Source organism: Sander vitreus, chromosome 8 (genome assembly GCF_031162955.1).
Source record: "Sander vitreus isolate 19-12246 chromosome 8, sanVit1, whole genome shotgun sequence".
Classification (NCBI taxonomy): Eukaryota; Metazoa; Chordata; class Actinopteri; order Perciformes; family Percidae; genus Sander; species Sander vitreus.
Window position 1 is genome coordinate 23287773 of NC_135862.1, and position 20180 is coordinate 23307952.

Sequence of the window (20180 nt, forward strand, 5' to 3'; positions counted from 1 at the left end):
CAGAGCCACACTCCCACGCAGTGCTCTCCATTATTGCCTAATTATCTATGGTCTGTCATTTGAATAATGTGCTATCCCTGATTCTCAATCTTTTCCACTTTTCCCCTTCACCTTTTATGTGCTCTTTTCTGTTTACTTATGCAAGGCAAGACAGCTATTTCTATAGCACATTTCAGCAACAAGGCAATTCAAAGTGCTCTACATAAAAAATTAAAGAGCAGTTAAAAACAATTAAAAACAGACAGGTATGAAATACAAGAATAAAAGTTGCAGTGTAAGAAATTAACTCTTATCTCTCTGTCTCCTTCTCGTCTCCTTCTCTGTCTCCTACTGCTACATCCCCTCCTCCGTCTCCGTTGTTTCTGTGGTGTCATACGACTTGTTTCTGCATTCCTACGTTCCCCCGTATCCTCAAAGCCCATTGACTCTCCTCTTCTGCTGGTTCATGTAGAAATCGTACTGTGTGAGAGACAGTGGGAGACAGTAGTTCATGTCAGCCAGCCAGTTTGGTGCAGGACATTACTTATCTGCATCGACATGTTTCTTATAGTAGCTGCACCATTTCTGTCTGAGGCCATTATACAGTAACACTTTTTTTACTTAATCCCACCATCATCTCTGCCAGCACGAGAGTGGCAAAAAATCAAAGCCTTCAAATGATTCCACTTTCTGTAAATTCTGTGTGCCAGCCATTAGAGAGCTCAAATGCTGTAGTTTACCAAGTTAAAAATCATCTGTCGTCTCTAAATCCCTGCAGCACCATGGGGCCATTGGGGAAATCATAGACAGCCGACATTTGTTTGTGTATGGGTGTGCGTTTGTTTCAGTTTGTAAGTAATCTATCTGATGCAAACATCTTTCCAATGTTTGTGCAGCTCTGTGTCCCCGCAGAAAATGGATTGGTGCTGATGCCATAGCTCCCCTGTATCAAATACATTCAAACACACCACTTTGTTCCACTGTAACTGTACACTCATCGGGGTATCCCTGCTTGTTTTCTCCATTGTTTGTTTCTGATCATTTCACAAAGGATACCTGGGGGCACTAACTTAGGCAAAGATGCTTTTGTGGTTCTGTGGCGAATCACAGGATTTATAATGTTTGGGTTTTGATTTGCAGAAGGTTTCTGTGTGAATCCCAATAGAGCTAACTGGGACGGCGTATCAAACAGTTAAATCTCTCGCCGTGCATCAATGTGTTTGTGTTGTGAAGTAAAAGGGTATGTTTCCTGCTGGGTTGTTGAAATGTGACATCCTGGTTAACTCTTCTACAGTTTGGTCCAAATTGCTTTATTGTCATTTTTTTTTTTTTTTTTAGCTCTGGTCAATGAGTCCCATTCAACCATTGACCATTGGCTCTGTTTGTTACCACTACCTTTTACAGAATATTGTCTGTTTGAGCTTACTCAACACGACTGCATCACAGCAGTTTTAGTACATTATAGGAATCAATAACACAAATGGCCCACTTACTTACTGCCTTTATGACTCAAATAAACCCCAGAGGGCAGTTACTTTAAGGAACTGTCGACACTTCAGAAGTCATTATAAGCATTATACATCAGTCTGGTCAATGCACATTAGTAGTTAGTAAAAAAAATAAACCTACAGAAATCACTTTCATTCAAGTCTATTTTATATGTCTGTGAGGAAAGTGCTCACTATGAATACATTATGCACTGTACATTTAGTCCAGTTATGCATCAGTTGCTTTATTGGTGTCATCTGAAACATTGCCTTACTTTTTGTCCTAAGCGTGGCAAGAAGTGTTTGACCTAATAAAATGTGTATTTTCTGTTTGTTTTTGCAGGGTTGGTAAAGCTGGGAATCCACTGTGTAACATGCCAGAAAGTCGCCATAAAGATTGTCAACCGTGAGAAACTCAGTGAGTCGGTACTAATGAAGGTAGGTTTACAGCTTTCAGTTCTTCCAGTGGCTTTAAGTAGTTTCACTCTGCTAGCACTTTTTTTCTTATTAAGATAATTTCTGTTTGGTTTTTTTTACTTATCTTCATGTATATGTATGTGAAGAAGGCAAGTACTAGTGAAACAAGTTCTTTATTTTTTTTTTTAGTTAGTTTACCTGTGTATCTATAGGTGAGAAAGTATATTATTTGTCTTGTTTTCAACAACCACATTGTCCCTGTTTCCCACTCTGGCTGGGACAATTTGATGAACATCATTTCTCTCTCTCTCTCTCTCTCTCTCTCTCTCTCTCTCTCTCTCTCTCTCTCTCTCTCTCACTTTCACTCTCACTCTCACTCTCTCCCCAAAATGATAATATGCAGCAGCCAGGCTGATTGAAGCGACACTAAGAGTTGGACTGTAACTGAATAGTGATGTTCCTGAAAGAGCTCTTTGACACATACAATCTGGGCTAACTGCCAGCTAGCATTTCAAAAATTAAAATTAGGGGAGGACTGCTTGAGTGGGTTTAAAATGTTGACATCAGTCAATGGCTGATCTTGCAAAAATGTTTGAATATGAGTGATTTATATCATAATAAGCCTCATGAAGAGTGGAATCACTGACTGAGTTAGTGACGCGTGTCTTGTAAAGCAGCTGATTTTCATCCTTTTAAAAAATTGAACTGAAACAGTCAGCTGTTTAGCTCCTCAGCCAGGAGTTAGATCCCCCAATAAACCTTAAGGTAGCAAAACAATAAAGCCAGTTTCTTCAACTATGATTACTTTGTCCTTACTCCAAAACACTTTGAAACATTCCTATTTATAATGTTTCTGTTACCCACACAGCCTCATTTCGAAGGACACAGTAGGGATTGTTTTTTCTTATTATGTCCCAGGGCTCCTGCAGTGCCCACATAAAACTGGCCTTTGTGTTGATGGAATACTTGTAAAGAAAGCGAAGAGAGCAGGAAGATAGAGGACAACAAGATGTTACAACCCGAAAATTGTCTTTCACAGGACACACGCAGAGAGGAGCACCTCCTGTAATTGTTTGCTTATGAGCTGGAAAGCAGGAACCGGATGGGTTTGCTTACAATACAGGTTATCTGCAAATGGAAAATCCTTCTGTTTTGCATCACTTCTGCGACAGCATCATTAGACTTTAGATAAAAAGCTCTCTCTGCTCTAATGTTGCTGTTTGATAAACAGTCGGTATTAATCAGCTTCTTGCTGTGTCAGTGTCCTCGACTTTTTCTCACTCATTGTTGGGTTGCTCCTGAAGTCACTCTCTTTCTATCTCGTATTCGGCTCCACATACAGTCTAAAATTCTCAGGAGGGAAAGAAAGGTCATTTTGGTTGCCTCGGCACTGACAGAGGTATTATTAGTTGTAGCAGAAGTAGTTGCTGGAACTGTTGTAACATGTGACAGCAGAGAGGAAGGTAGTGGGATAATGTCCCAACCCAGGTGTTTCACATTGTTCTGTCCTGCAGATGAAAATGATAGTAACAGATGCCAAACACTGACAGGTTTCCGACAGGACTCAGGCTTTTGCTGAAGCTGCAGTTCAGAGCCAATTACTAAACTCAGCCATTGTCACTCTTCTCTCAACTGTTGGCCCTTGGTGTGTGTGTGTGTGTGTGCATGTGTGTGTGTGTGCGTGTGCATGTGTGCCTGGTACCTACACCTGCTGCTGTGTGTGTGTGTGAGTTCCTCTTAAAGAGACACTTACTGTGTCTACGTTTAGGAGCGGATGCCAAAAAACATATGGACAGGTGTTTTTTTATTTTTTATTTTTTTATAAAATCCAGTCACTTTCCCATATTCCCATTGTGTTGCACTCCACAGTCTTATGTGTCTGCTCTCTGGCCTGCCTGTGTGGCTGTCAGACTGTCAGAGTGATTGCACTGCACTCTACTGCAAGACTCAGACTGTGAAATGTCACCTTTTAATATGCTAATGTCCTGGGTCCCCGTGGTGCCATTAGGGGAGAATCTGACTCTCCTGGACAGGTGTGTGTGTGTGTGTGTGTATGACATGCATAGATACATGCGGACACACTTTTTCCACACATACGCACACAAGAGTTCATAAGAATGTGTGTACGTGTGTCATACAGACACACACACATATTCATATGTATCTGCACGAACACATCCTCCATGACGCACGTCATCCCTCTACGTCTGTCCTTCCTCCGACTGGCCTTGGGTGTCAGGGGTCTGTAGAGACGAGGAGACGGGTTGAATTAATTGTCTCAGAATATCTGTCTGAGAGGTCTTTTCTCCACTCACTGTGTGTTGAACTTTATATAGCTAATGTTGAACTCTTTAGTCTACAGCCCCCACAGGCTGTGACACTACAGACCAGAAAGACCTTGAATTGTCTTGGATAATGAATTTGTCTATGAACTTTATGTCAGTTTGTTACAGAGAATGAGCCTTGACTACTTCTAAGAGCAAATGCAGCCCAATGGTTGTTTTTTTAATGTCTAAGAAAACCAAATAATGGAATTATTTGAATAGTGAATGAGAGTCTCCCGTCAGTAGCAAGTGGCTGCCCGTCATGTTTTTAACTGATGAGAGAGAAACAGACAGAAAGAGAATACACAGTATGTGCACATATGACAGTATGTCAGAAGTCATTGGCATAGAGGCCAAACAGAATGGAGCGTGGCGATCCAATACAAAGAGAAGCCCAGAACAAACACTGCATGTGTGAGCGTATGTGTGTGTGTGGTTCTCTAGGGAGTAGTTAATGTTTCTGAAACTCAGCCAGCCCTCTCTTTCGCTCACTCGCTCGCTACTATGCGTCTGTGCCGTGGGGCTGTGGGCTTGAGACAGAGAGAGGGAGGGAGAGCAAAAGAGAGCAAGGCTCAGGAGATCGACATGCTGTGAGAAACCCTGCTGAGACAAGATAACACAGGCGCCTTACTAGGTACACCACATCTCTGCTCATATTTGAATAATGGTTATTGATTTGTACAGTAGATATGATGAATCAGAAAAATTGTCGTTTAGCACACTTCAACTAAAAGATGCTTGCACGCTCTTGAAAATAGAATAAAGAAATAAACATAAAATTCATGTTCACACAACAATGTGACAAATCTTTCACTGCTGGTGTCATAAGAATGCTGGGAAATAAAACAAGCCAGAGAAATTTGAGAAACCCTCATAAGTAGAGCTAAGTATGATTTAAGAAATTACCATATATATATATATATATATATATATATATATATATATATATATATATATATATATATATATATATATATATAGTATGATACCAACTTTGTGGTACCAAACAGTAAAGGAATGGTTCTTCTCGGTACTTCACTTTGAGAAATCTAAACATACAAAACCTTTTTTTCATTGGATAACAAAGAAGCAGCATTTATTAATGTGGCAGCAGTAGCTCAGTTTGTAGGGACTTGGCTTGGGAAGCAGTGTGGACTGATACCTGGAGAAGTGACAATTCACCTTGAGCAAGGCGCTGAACCCCCAACTACTTGGAGGGATGACTATGTGGTAGCCCCTTTGCTCACACCTCTTCACTAATGCATGTATGTAGGGTGTGTGTGTGTGTGTGTGTGTGTGTGTGTGTGTGTGTAAAGAGTAACAACACCAGAGTGTAAAAATTGAATTTCCCTAATAAGGGATTAACAAAGTACTTTTTTCTTTCTTTCTTTCTTTCTTTCTTTCTTTTCTTTCATAATGTACCAGATTTTTGCCTTAATACAATGGAAGTAAAACCATTTTTAGTTATTTTATCAATTAAAACATTATTACAAATCTGAGCGATGAGGTATAATACCCAGTCCTCCTAAAAAAGCAGGTTATTATATTACACGTATCGCTGATTAGAATGTAACCCATTATGACTCACATTTGCAGTACTGTTTGCAATGTTCATTTACTTATGATGATTTTGTCTTTCCTCTGCACTTGTGTGACTTTAAAGGTCCCATGACACTATTTCTTCTTAGCTTTTAGAGTATAGTGCAATTTCCAAAAGTCTGTTATTGTAAAACTGATATTGTCATATTGGTGATGACGACATGGTGGGGAAAAAACAGAGTAGAATCTTGCAACTGCAGTCAACTATGGTCTGACAATCTTCCCCTGAGAGCAGGGGATTTTCTCTAACATATTTCATACTATATTACCTACAGTATCATTATGCTGAGTGGAGCAACTTCACTAATCCGCAGTTTAGTCTCGGGCAGAGTTAAATTGTTGCTAGCCACTAGCACTAACAACTAGCAGAGGGAGAAGGGTATCTTTAGCATGCAGCAGTTGGTAGTTGCTGTTGATGCCTGCTCTGTTTTTAACTCTGAGCCTGTGAGCTGGTGGCGGCGGCTGCTGTTGGGATAAGGACAACTAATTAGCCAGAGTGACTCTCTCTCCTCCTGAAGCAGCACAACTTCAAAGTCACTCTACTGTTCCCAAGCCCAGGGAGAGGAGAGAAGGAGAGGAGCGATGGAGTGCAGGATGAAGGGAGATAGAGGGGAGGGAAACGTGTGTGTGTGTGTGTGTGTGTGGGGAGAGTTAGCAAGGATGGTGAACAGGAAGTGAGAACACTTTGAATGGATGTCTTCTGAAGTAGATATCGCTACATAGCTACAATGTTTTTGATGGGGTTTTAGCGTGGTGAGGTTCATTGTGGTTTGCTGACTCTGTCCTTGATGTCAGTCATAACATTTCAGATGAGAAAAATGTGTGCCTGAGTGAGAGAAAGAGAGTTTGGAGATGGAGAAGCCAGAACTATAATTGGCCCCTGGAGCAAATAATTGAAGTGCTAAGGACACCGCATGTAAGAGCTGAGAACAACCAGGCAGCGCCCCACAGCCAGAGTAGACGGCTACATTACCTAAAATGGCCTGAATCATAGGTAATGCAGCCGTCTACTCTGGCAGGGATAAGGAACAGTTTTTCTCATTATTAACAAGATCAGTACTGTTTGAATTTGATTTTCTGTCCATATATAAGGAAAATTAGCCTGTTCTATGGAATTAGAGCAATGCGACCATATAATTTGTTTGATCCGCACAATCTGTACATCTGTATCTGTAGTCTAAATAACAAAACATGAGGAAAGTTTAATGTGGGATGACTGTATGACACAATAGTATCCAAGTTCTCAATGCACAGAATGTAAACCAACAATGTACGACTAAAAAGGCAGAAAACAGCAAGGTATGAAGGTTGAGTACACCAACCGACAGGGATTGTCGTGGGCGGGTGAGGAGCAGAATGCCACGGCCACAGATGAATCATACAAGGTCTAATCTTGTTATCCCGACACCTCGCTGACAGCACTGTAGCTTTCTTTCTCCACCATCTCTACTCTTCCCCTCCTAATGATTATAGATTGGCCATTCTCTCCCATCTCTGTTGTGCCGCGAGTGGGTTGGATATAGAAATGCCTCCAACGTGCACACGTCTAACTTCATGTTGTGTGCATACGTGTTAGTGTGCGTCTTTGTGTGCATGTGTGTGTGTGCCACTGTAGAGAGATCGCAGACACCCCTTAAAATAAATGGGTTTCATATGTTGTGCCCCTGCGCATTGAGCCATCAGCTTTATATGGTGCTGAGCCAGAAGCCAGAGCTTAGCACACAGTTTGATTTTAACAGGCTGACTACACAGAAAGACTGTTTCTCTGCTCTACATTTGCTGCTTCTTTCACTCACTTCTGCCTGTTGATGCATGCTTGCTTTCAAGTGTTGGGTGAATTAGAATTTTTACAATAAAACAATTCAAGAAGTTTATATTAATTCCTTCATTTGGGTATAATCAAATGTGGAACTGTAGACCTTTTGAATATAGATTATAGCTACGTTATAGAATAAAACTATGAGGAAAGTCAATATAGTACATTTCCAGTGATGCTTGTTTTTTTCAGTATTGACCAAAACATTCTCCCTGAAAGAAGTGCATCACCAATCTGTCACTCTTCCCACTGTAACACTCTCCATCCCTTGTTTCCTCATAGCATTCTGTAGGAACCTAAATAATAATATGGATTTCCACTAACCTGTAAGGCTTTACAAAGCCCTTTGTCTGTTGTCAGTCAATATGAAGATCCCTCAATATTTTACATCCTAATTTAGTTCCCAATCACCACTTCCAAATCCACTTTTTTTTCCCCAGTCTTTAATGAGTGTTAATGAGGCTCTGCTGAAATGGAAATGGGGAATAGGTTTTACCTACAAGGCACAAGATGTGCGTGATGGGGATTGTAAAGCAAACCTGTGTCACGTTATGTTTCATGCTAAATACCATTGACTGAAGACACCAAAACATTGAGTTTTACACATTTGTGCCTGGTAGTTTGGGATCTAACACATCCTGGAGAGAGACGTGTAAAACCATCAGTGCTGCTGCTCACTGTGGTGACAAAAACACATGCAAGGTTAGACTGATTTTACCTCTCATATGTCTTATCGAGATAAAACAGAGATGGAGTGCAGACAACATAATGAAATGGCGGATAGCAGAACACAAGATGTAGCGGGATCCCCTATTGAGCTCGACAGGAGACAGACAGATGTCTAAACCGATGGCATTTGTTTTTCCTCTTCAAAGGCAGAAGCCGCTGTGTTGTCAGATAGATGAGAAAGCCTTGTTTGCTTTTTTTATTTGGTGTTGCTTTCGTTTTTTTTGCTTTTCCTTTTGTGAGCGAAGGGCAGAGTTTATCCAGTTCTTTTACCCTTAAGTGGAGTAATGCTTTTGTGGGGAGATCGGCAAAGTTCCCTTTCAAAGTTTAGTTTAGCTTTTTATGTCCGTTTATTACTTTGTTTTGCACTGGGATTTCTTACCTCTTTATACCTGTGGACCCACTGATGTGTGTTTCTTCTCAACCTTAGGGTATTGTGATCATCTTTTATATTATCTTGTTTACGTAGGAACTGATAATTGAATAGGTACATCTTGTGCCTTTGATAGGAAAACTGTACTTCATTTTTACTTCCAAATCTGTCTTTGTCATCTGTTTTTATATCATGTTGCTTCCATTTAAAGATGTACACTTCCAATTCTCTGCATCTCAACATGTTGCCTATAATTATGTGCTTGATGTTAATCTACTTACTTTATATTGGCCTGTGCCCTGACTTAATGTGACACATGAACCTGCAGCACTTTGTCCTTGTCTTCATTAACAATAAACAATGCATAGATACAGTACATACAAAGAAGTTGTTGTTGGTACAGTTTAGTGGATGTGTGTGTGTGTGTGTGTGTGTGTGTGTGTGTGTGTGTCCAATGTGTTATGCACTGTAGGCACTGTATCAGAGCTTTGCAATAGTATAACTGATGGACAATGAAGTATGTCACAGTTTGTGACAACTGTCATCTCACTGGCAACAGCAATGCTGTGATATGTCTATTCATATACCATTACATCGTTGTAACTGCCACTACATGCATCCTGTATGTGTTTGACTGTGCACGCTCGTGTGTGTGTGTGTGTGTGCGCCTCAGTGGGCAGATCACATATACCATTAAATAACAGCTCCATGACCAATGTCAAGACACACACACACACACACACACACACACACACACACTCCCCTTAAGGTTCTGTCTGTCCTTTCGCTGCAGGATTTGGTCTGTAATAGTCTCACATCAGACAGGCAGGGTTGTAGGGTGAATCACAGCTTGTGGACGCGCATGCCACAAAGAGCACTGCCAACAATGCTACTTACTGGCTCACTCACACGCACACAGACTATGTACACATACAGTAGTAGATTGTACCTATAGGTCAAGCACACACCTTGTAATGATGCCCACATTTTTGTATGCATTTCATACTGATCTCACAGTGTAAACTAGAATTTACATACCAATATACAAACAGGTACCAAATGTACCTCGCAATATGTTTTTACTGTGATGAAGTAAAGGAGTAGTCAAAGGATATAACAGTGACATTGCATACATGTTTTGCTGTTCCGTTGTATATCACATTAATAAGCTATTTCATAGTGAGAACCTGCTGTATAATGGTAGTAATGATACATTTACTTCACTAGCACTAGTGGGGTGAATACTAATACTACTACTAACTTATATTCTGCCGGCAAAAAAGGTGTTTCTACTTTGTAAATGGTTATGGTAGAGGGCTATGCATGTACTCACATAACTAGAGTTACATCCATGTAACTCCCCTGTATTCAACTACACATTATTTTATACCTTGATTATCAGCAAACACAAGGCTTGAACATTACACACATGCTACATTAATTTGGGAACCAGGCATACATTTACAACTTTTAGCTGTTGTAAAAAAAACAGGGAAATTAGTTCAGTCTTGGCAGTGTTAATGAGTTTGGGACAGATCCTGATGTAAATTTGGGCTTTTGTGGTCAATGTGTTCTAAGCAAGACACTTTTAACTTCATCAGCTCCTTCTTCTACGTCCCTGTGGGGGTTGTTTGCTAATGACTCTGTTGTGCTAACATACTCAAAAACATGTTCTCTCGCCCTCCTTTTCTGACTCACACACTGTACATGCCCACAAAGCACAAACACATGCATGTAAATACATACAGGCGCTGTATACTTTTGCATATATGGTTTGCCATTATTAGGGTAAATTAGTATGTATATGTGGTACCATGAGAGCACAAGAGTGTGCCTTTTATGTGTGAAAGACTCAAGCTCGGTGTAACACCTATTTAACAAATGTAGAAGCTGAAAGAAACTCCCTGATTACATTATAAGAGTTACTTTAAACTTCTTTACAAAGTGTCAAGCTAATTTGGCTTGTTTCAGTTGACCAGTCTTTCCTACTGACCTGTTGGCTGTCATGTATTGACTACTGTGTCCGGCTAACTATTGACCAGGCTTATGTGTCGATGAATAGGCCATGTATTCATATGTGTAGATAATGAGTTGAGTGAGTGAATCACGGTTAGCTAATCACTACTGTCCGCCTGAATTATTGCACTAAATAGGCTTCATTACTCATTCATTACTCACTTTCTTTGTTTTAATTTGTTTTCACATAACTTTGCATTTACCAAAACCAGCACCAGTGTTGTAGTTCACTTAGAATTGCTTGTGTTGTATTTTACAGTCAACACTGGTTTAGTGTTTTTTTCTAAAAACCTTGTAACAGAACTGTACAACTTGTCCACGTCACATGCCAAAATCATCTCAATGTTTCCATACATCAATGCTTAACAAAGTTTTTCATCACCTTTTCTTTTCAGCCTTTTATTTTTAAAGGCTCTGGTCTTATACAGTTGAACAGTGAAATAGACTGCAAATGTAATCACCCAAATTTACGTCATATTTTAATTTAAGGTTTGCAGCAATAAAAGGAAAATATACTTTCTTATTTTATATTGATGAACGTCCGTTACATTTAAGCCATTGCCAAATGATTTGATACAAAGCTAATTAAGACTATCAGCTCCACAAAACTCTCTCTGCATTTCTCAGTATGGCTATGTTTACAAAATAGTGTAGTCCGGCGACTTTCACCTGCAAAAGCTTGAGTGAATATAATTACCATCTGTTTTGAAGAGTCCATCATGTTTGTTTTTTTTAATCCCCCGTGTCCTCCTTGGCTACCTTGGCTACAAGCAACTGTGTGGAGGAGGGGTGGGGGTGTTGCGTGATCACCGAAGGCTTGTGTCATGTGGATGCAACAACAGTATTGTTGTCATTACTTAGAATTCCTCAAGGGGGCGACAGATAGTACGCAACATAGCTTTAATAACAATTTCTCCAACGTCCTTAGAGGGTCCAATTTTATCTTCCTGTGCTGCACTTTGGAAACAGTTCCATCTACCTCACATGCAAATATAGGCGACTGTAGGTTATTAGATTTACACTCTCTAACTGATATAGATGACCTTCAGATCTAATCATTACATTCAGTTCTGCACTCTCTCTTTTTAGTCTGTGAAAACCAGTTCATTAATCCACATTTCACATCTCCGCACAATCCAAGGTGACCTCACCAACTCTCTCATATGAAAAATCCCTCGCTTAGGGAGTGAGTGACGAAACAGACGAGTTCACAAAAAGACACTTTAGACAGCCGACACACAAACATGGCTGCCAAAAGGGATCCACTGCCTGTCCGTCACTGATAAATCACTCATTTTGCACACACACATGGCCATTCACATACTGCTAATACACACAAACACACAGCTTTTACCCTCTCCTCAGCTCTTCCCACTCCACCTATCAGGCCATGCAGTATGTTTGGGGAGGTTCATTATTATAGCCTTTGACCCCAGGGTGTGGGAGACCTCTGCCATTAGACTCTATTATGACCAAGGTTATCCAGGGACATGTCTGTTAGTGTGAAATGATGTGGCCTGCCACTGGTCTAAGTGGCAGCCTGATGGATATGTCAGCAGCACAGACACACATCATAGACATGATTAGAGAGATAGAATGAGAGAAACAGAGAATAAATGAAGGATAGGAGAGAAGGACCAAGAGGAGTGTCAGAATTGGTCTTGGGTGGAAAGGGGTAATGAGGAAGATTTGAAAGGGTGGGGGATTGATAAAAGATAAGGACTAGGAGCTAGCAGAGACTATGTCTAGATCGATTTACATGTCTCTGGCATTGATCAAACTCCCCTGTGTAGAGAATGTACCTCCTCTTCACAAAGGATGACTGATACAGTGATTATCAGAAAAGCCTGCTGTTCTGACTGTGTATCCATGTGTGTTAGCGTGTTCGCACATGCGTTTGTGTATTAGTGAGGTCCACGGGGTGGAGGGAAAGGCTAGAAACGGAAAAGGATGAAAGTAAGAGGGAGATTACTTTTTTTCCCAGTTCAACGACTTTGGAATATAATCATACAGATGTTATTTTATTTAGTTTTTGCTGTTTTCAGTGGGACTAGCTCAGTAGTGGGAGATAACACAAGTAACGCACACACTCCCTAACCAAATACTGTTAAATCCATCACCCTGAGCCTTCTCTGTCAATTTATAAACCAATTTTGCATTAGCAGGTAGGAACACATGTTAATATCAACTTGAAGGTAGTGGACATGCCCTGCACACCAAGTAGAGAGAGAGAGAGCACATGAACACAAAGCTTGGGTCTGACTTTTGTGACCTGTGTGTGTGTGTGTGTGTGTGTGTGTGTGTGTGTGTGTGTTGCCCTTGAAACTGATGTCCCCCTGCCACAGTTACAAAGACTGACATACAGCGCTCTACAACCACTAACAGCCTTACCATTTACATGCATGTGTAAGCACGTACACAAAAGATACACTCATGTATGTATACACACCAGCTTGGCTACCCTCTGTTCCTGGCAGAAAACACAGATTCTGCCCTACTGGCTCACTGACCGACATATGGATGGATGGAGGTGGCTCGTGGCTTGCCGTGATCAGTGGTGTGTGTGTACAGTGTGTGTGCATCGTGCGTTAATGTGTTCACATGTTCACATTCAGTATGAATGGACAGCAAGCTGACTGATTTTGTCTGTGAGCCAGTAGCCAAGCTGTGCTGTCTCCTCCCCTTCTGCTCACTGACAGTTGGACCCACGTCTACTTCTATCTATCCATACCTTACTTTTCCTTCACCCGTATGGTAACTGATATATGATTTCTCAACTACACCCTCCTCCCTGCAAACCTATATTGTGTTTTATTTTGTGCTTTATTTTTTTGCTAAAGACAGTATAACAATATAAATTAACACACAGAAAAGAAACAGTTTATTCACAACGTCTTAGATTCCGATTACCACATAGAAAAAAGCTAAATTAATGATATTCTGTATAGGACTTTAAAAAAATAATAATAATTTTACCAAATGAGAAAAAGAGTTTGTTAATTTTGGGCCGCTGTATCTTATAGAAAGATGGCATCTGCTAGTACGATGTGGAAGAAAATTAAGATTAGATGAAAGTTTGGTTTAGTAAGAGTACATTTATGAATTGGGTCAAAAAATCTGTAAGATATCCCACTCTGAGTTGGATCTTGTACATGAAAATACATATTTGGAAAACGGTAATATCACACAGTTGAAGAACATTTTATGAAGGGTTGTAGAAAATTGAAATATAATGTATTAACCATAAGTACAGTGTGTCATAAAACCATATTTCAGGCATTTACACTTTAAAATGTTGTAATTCACTGTATGAAAAGCTTTTGAAAGATCTAGCAATATGGTACAAATTAATTAATTGTGGCCAACTGCTGTAGATATTTTGTCCATCAGATTTAGCCATTTAGGTGGAATGTTCTCTCATTTCCTTGATTGTCAAATGCTTTTAGCTCCTCACATTGCAGCCTCATCGCCTTACCTGTTATCATTTCACTCTCTGTGGGCTGTTTGGTGCATGTCGCTGATAAAAAGGTTATCCTTTCCCCGTGTTGTGTTAATTAGCAAAAAAGAGGCTACAAGACTCAGGGGAGGGGGGAAAGCTGGCACTGCCACTGTGCTCTCTTACTGTCTCCTCTACTTTTCTCTTTTAGTCTTCTCCATTGCAGAACATTACATGGCTTATGCTTCATACACACTTCCCTCATCCTTCCTCTGTCTCTCTTTTGTTTTTCTATCCATCCAGCAGCTCTTGCATGCACTGTAGCTCCCATGTTAGCATAGCCATCCACTTTTTTTTTTTTTTTTTATCTGACACACATGGCTGCCCTGTTGACTTTGATCCTCAGATCTCAGTATCAAGGGACCATTCTCTCGCTCGCCTGGGGGAGGTGACATAAATGTCTGTGTTTTCCTTCTGTGTGCATGAGAGAGAAAGAGTGAAAGGCGGGAGGAAGAGAGCGAGAGGCAATAAGTGGAGAGTGAGAGATGACAGAGCCTGTGATCCAATATTTTCCCCTCTGAGATTTTGGGATGGTTTCTCTGTACGGTTGCTCTGTGACATGTGTGACACGAATCTCATCTCTTTGCGTTTTTGTGGTAGCCTGGCTGTCTGTGATCCTCTGTCCTCTATCACTGGATTCTTAGCCACAGTGATGAAACTATTGATGTCGCCACTCATTTATTTGCTTGTCCATTCATCCATTCAGATCTAGGGCTGTAATTTAAAGAATCAATAGCGAGCTGATGGGGACTATAAATGCTAAAATGGCTCTCATCCTGTTGAATTTGAAGTGACACATGTGAGCACCAGTGACCGCTTTGCCTCATTTGTCTGTGTAGCTCCTGTCTTCCCAGTCCCTCTCTCACGCACACTTTCCATTTTCTATTATAAAATACCATCTGCACCTGCAAACTACATCATAATTACAAGTAATAAATCACATCAGACGTACTTTCAAACACAACATCAAAATTAAATTCCAGGGTGAAGAAAATGTGCTTTTAATTTGGAGGATAATAATGCCGTTTTTTTTGCTTTCAACCATCTTAGCTGTGGTTATCACTTTAACAGTAATCACCATTGCAGTTCCAACATATTGATCCATTGAGGGTGGCAGGATATGACACTGATAGGAAACCCTGTGGGTCGAAGCGTTGCAATCAGCCCCTCCACCAACAGGCTCCTGTTCTGATGTCTTCTGCTAATGATGTTCATTTCACAACGATAACACAACAAGAAGACAAATTATCTCCCCGTCAAATAGCTCCTTTGGATTAGTGTCAGTCTTTGCGATTTCGTTCGACCTCTGATGAGATGTGTTGTTTTTTTTCCGATTCCGCCCTTACTACTAACCCTGTTTGGTTTATGAAATGTTTTGTAAATTAGTAATATATTGAACTTTTGAACACAAGAAGGATGAAAAGAGAAGGTGTGCTTCTCATCTGACCCCCCTTCCGTCCGTCCATGTGTGTGTGTCTCGGTGAAATGTGTCCAAGCGCCTGCTAATAACTTTAGGCCTAATGAAGTGCCATGGAGATATGGAGAGAGCTGTCCACACTCACAGATGTGCAACTTAATGAGAGAGTGTGGAGCTATATACAGGAGCCAGAAAAAGAGGATGACCACCTGGCATGTATACTAGCATGACATTATAGAGGTGTTTGATACGTGTGTGTTTGAGGCTTGTGAGCAAACAGTTTGTCACTGTGTGTGTAATAAATGCAGTTATTGTTGGTGTTCTACCTGTCTCACTTACTTCCATTTGCAGGTGGAAGCAAGCAAGGTATAAATGTCTTTGTCAGAAATTTCTTTTGACTGATAATTGTAGGCCATTTAATGAAACTGTTGTTCTAATGCTTAAAAAAGAGCAGGGGGGTGCTCCACAGATTTACATTAGTGTGTTAATCAATAGCTAATCTTGCAATAAGCAGGCCGTTGTACAGTTAAGTCTTCACATTAAGCCTCATTTCTCTTATTTCAATTAACTAAAAGGAGGCACTTAGAGAAAGCTTAGGAAGCCAACTGCTGGCTCTGTAACATTTCGACAGCTCATCTCTCCCCGAGTCCTGGGTAGAATTAGTCTCTCTGCAGGGAGCCCTATTGCCAGCTAGCTAGCTAGCCACCATGGGATTATTCCTAACAACCAGGCTGCAACAACACACCTCAGCTTCAGGTGAGAAAGTGGCATGGTGTACTGCTGGCGATAGTGCTCATTAGTCCCTGGATTAGCCCTAATTAGCCTAGCTGTTACTCCCACTGATACTCCATGCTAATGCTAATTACGTATTTAGCACTTTACCCTTTCTAGACAAGCTATGTGCCTAGCTTTATATTCTCCCATGACTTTTTCTTGGCTTCACCTTCAACACCAGTTGCACTGCAACACATTTTTCTCTTCAGTGACTGAATGTAAGCTAATTCAGCAGGTTTTTTATCACACACTTGATAAAGAGTGTAAATAGGGATGCTGCTATTTAGGCAGCAAATAATCAGAAATGTGTCAAGATAGGGTCCAATAGGCTACCTGAGGTGACAGTACAGGTAATCACTTAATACAAGCTGTTCTGAAATGAAAAACAATGTGAGAGCATAATTGAGTGGGAGGAACCTGATTTTACGCCCGGTCAAGCATAAAGCTTTGTGGGAGTTTAACAAAAACAGAGTTAGCTGACAGATCAGAGCTTTGACTTCATTCCACATGTTTATAAAGTTAAGCCACAGTGAGTGTGACATTAAAGCAGCGTGAAGGCTGTCACAGGCAAGTGACAAAGTAAAATTGACTTTGACGAGATGAGGCAGAGGAGCCTTTAACTCGCACTGTCCTTTCATCTCGATCATAGTCAGTCAAATTGAGACACAGAGGGTGGAGGAGAGGATGGACAAAAAAGGTGGAGGAGAAGGATGGGCAGACAACCGCATGCAGAGTAGGAGAGCAGCACAGGAGGCTAAAGATTAGCAGGGGCTTCTGTCGAAGTGGGTTCCATGCTGATTTTCCGTGGCAGCCGTACATGGTGACTATAGCTCTCCGGAGAAGCTGACACAAATCCAAACTGATATGCTCGATTTTGGTGAAATTCTCTCACCTGTCTCATCGTACGCATTCTATGTCTCAGCAGCTCTGTAGGCAAAAGAACTTGTGTGGACTCAGCCGTCTGCTTGTTTTGGACAGAGTCTTGTGTTTATATGTATACAGCCATTGTTTCTGCAGGAAAACCGCCTCCTAAGGTAGACCTTGATGTACCTTAGTTGACATGTTGACCCCAAATCCCCCACAAGCTGTCCTCTCAAATGTGGGATGTCTGACTCTTATGGGTTATTCTACTTCATGTTTCTTATCAAACCAAGCTGATTTATGTTCACCTCAACCACCTAACTATGAAATGTGATTGCAATGTATTCAGCTAGGCTTGTTCTATACAAGTAAGAGAGGAGAGGACACAATTTTTAGTAAGATAAGACGAACACAAGCTGTTTTCCTTCAGTTTTTGAAGCAAACTACATTTTCTTTCCACCTGAGATAGCAGTGCTTGCTGGCCTGGATGCCAACCAGAGTGTGGTCAAAGCTTATCTCTGTCCTTTCTGCCAGTAGAAAATGCCAGTCAGCTACTTTCATCGATTTATGTATTCCTTTTAAGCCCTTATGCTGCCTCTCAGATTTGTCTCTCACGCTTTAACCTTAACGGTGACCTCAGAAAAACGATTGGCGAGAACTCATCACAGGCTCTTTTGGGGTCAGTCAGTCAGTTTGTCTCCCTGGTACTTCAGTTTAGGGAGCAGTGAGAGGAAAGTTGCACTTTCAGAGGGCAGATTAGGACTATTGGTCCAAGAGTGCTTTTAGGAATGTAACTGTGCTGATGTTACACTAATCAAATCTCTTTTTTCTCTCTTTCTCTACCTATCCCTCTCTCATACAGGTGGAGCGAGAAATAGCTATTCTGAAGCTCATAGAACACCCGCATGTTTTAAAGCTGCATGATGTCTACGAAAATAAAAAATACTTGTAAGTATCACCAGTGCATTGTGGTCCAGTTTTGATTCATAATACAAAATCATAAATATACTGCACACACTGAGTAATTGTTTGTATGAAAACTTTTGTGGCTAACATATATCATTATTGTCAAGTGCTCTTTTGGATGCCAGAACATTCTTTATAAAATGCCACAGATCGTTTTGTTGGCCCACAGAGCATTTTTGATTGGTGTATTGTGATTGGAGGGCAACAATGATAGCCTTGGAGGGGCAGACGCTCCATTAGTATTGGCATGAAACATTTAATTTGGTTGCGCGCACTAGGGGACTGCTAATCGGGAGAGGAAGTCTCCGTAATGTAAACACAATGACACGCTTATCAGAGGCAACACCATTGCATTAAGAAACATTAGCCATGGAGAGTGGCAGCCGCATTAGTCTGCTGCACATGAAGGCACACACATAAATCTATTAGCAAACTTTAACAGTGGTGAGTGACAAGCCCATCAGTAGCTTATAGTAGCCCTCTTGATCTACAGAGGACTGTTTGTCAACTAAATTCAATTAGTTCTCATCTTGAGCTTTCAGGCCAAATGGAATTGGACATGCAGTACTGTACATGTCTTCCTTTAAGATGATAGGAATAGCAGAATATTGTGATTCATGGTATAATTGGATTATTAAAATCACATTTTGTACCCATTGCTTCATCACTTTTGACAGTTGGTCACTCGTAGCGTCACAGAAGACAAATTGCTTTACATTTGAATCACCAGTGACGCACTTCGCATCAGTGATGTAAGTTTTAGATGAATATTGTTTAGATTATTCTCTACTTGAAAGCCAATAAATGATGGACACACAGCGTGATTTTGATTTGTAGTCCCAGAGCTTTTAAGATTTATTATGCTGCTGACACAGATCACACCACAAATTGTGTGTGTGTGTGTGTGTGTGTGTGTGTGTGTGCGTGCGTGCAAGGAGTTTGATACATAGCCCACCAAAATCTTATTTATGGATATGTCTCAAAATGAATGATCAAATCGTGATGTTGATATTTTATTATGCTTTGAGTGAAAAATGGTCACTGAAATAAAAATTCAAAAACTCAATAGTCTAAGAGACCATTATAAGTACACTTGATTTGTAATAGTGTTGCTATGAGCTGTTATTGCAGTGTTGAAAAGATAACAAAATGACAAATGCACACATGCAAGGCAAGTTCTTTACAAGACCTATTCCTATTTGCTGAGTTACCATTGGGAAACAGTGAGGCCAAAGCTGCCTTAACGTCCCACATTCACTGCATCCTTGCTTAACTGAAATGTATTGATGTTTCTTATTACAGTATTGACAGTGAATCATTAATAATCATACAAGCAATGCGAAAGCCAAGTTTATTTTAAGTGGTACTCCAGTGATTTAGCATTGCACTTCCATTAAGTTGGGATGCTTGTGAAGAAGGGATTAAAAATGTATTAGTTAAAATCTGTATAGCATAGGCTGAGAGATCCTGACCCGAGTATGGGTCAAACTCTAAACATGCTGGATCCTACAATTCCCATAATGCAACTCCTTAGCATTGTTTTATTAGACCATCCCAGCCTGATAAAAGCCTGCTTAGTTCAAACTCCACACCCCTGTTTTTTAACTCAGGCCATCCATTTGTATTCTTTAAATTGAGATAACTGTGCTGACATAACTAGTTTTATTTAAGCAGCTTTAAGAAAGCTCCCTTCCAGAGCCACAGAAAATATTATACAACAGTTAAATATTTTGATAGTACTACCCATGCAAAGTAAACTGATCGTGACATATAAAATCAGAGAAGTGCCCCTTGAATAGGCTGCCATTATACTAAATAACAGAACCAACTGCAGTACTTGGTGGAATAGCATTTAAATCATAGTCATATTATATAGGGATCAGAATGTAATTCAAGTAAGTCAATTTTAGTAAATGATTTAATGTGTGT

The 20180-nt window shown here is 40.5% G+C and overlaps 1 protein-coding gene across 1 annotated transcript in view; it reads left to right on the forward strand.

Annotated features, from left to right (window-relative positions):
* Positions 1-20180, forward strand: part of brsk2a (BR serine/threonine kinase 2a) — a 179267-nt gene that overhangs the window by 104188 nt on the left and 54899 nt on the right. The window contains exons 2-3 of the mRNA XM_078256126.1: positions 1810-1904; positions 18148-18233. Of these exons, the coding sequence (XP_078112252.1) occupies positions 1810-1904; positions 18148-18233 (181 nt within the window). The remainder of the gene's footprint in view (positions 1-1809; positions 1905-18147; positions 18234-20180) is intronic.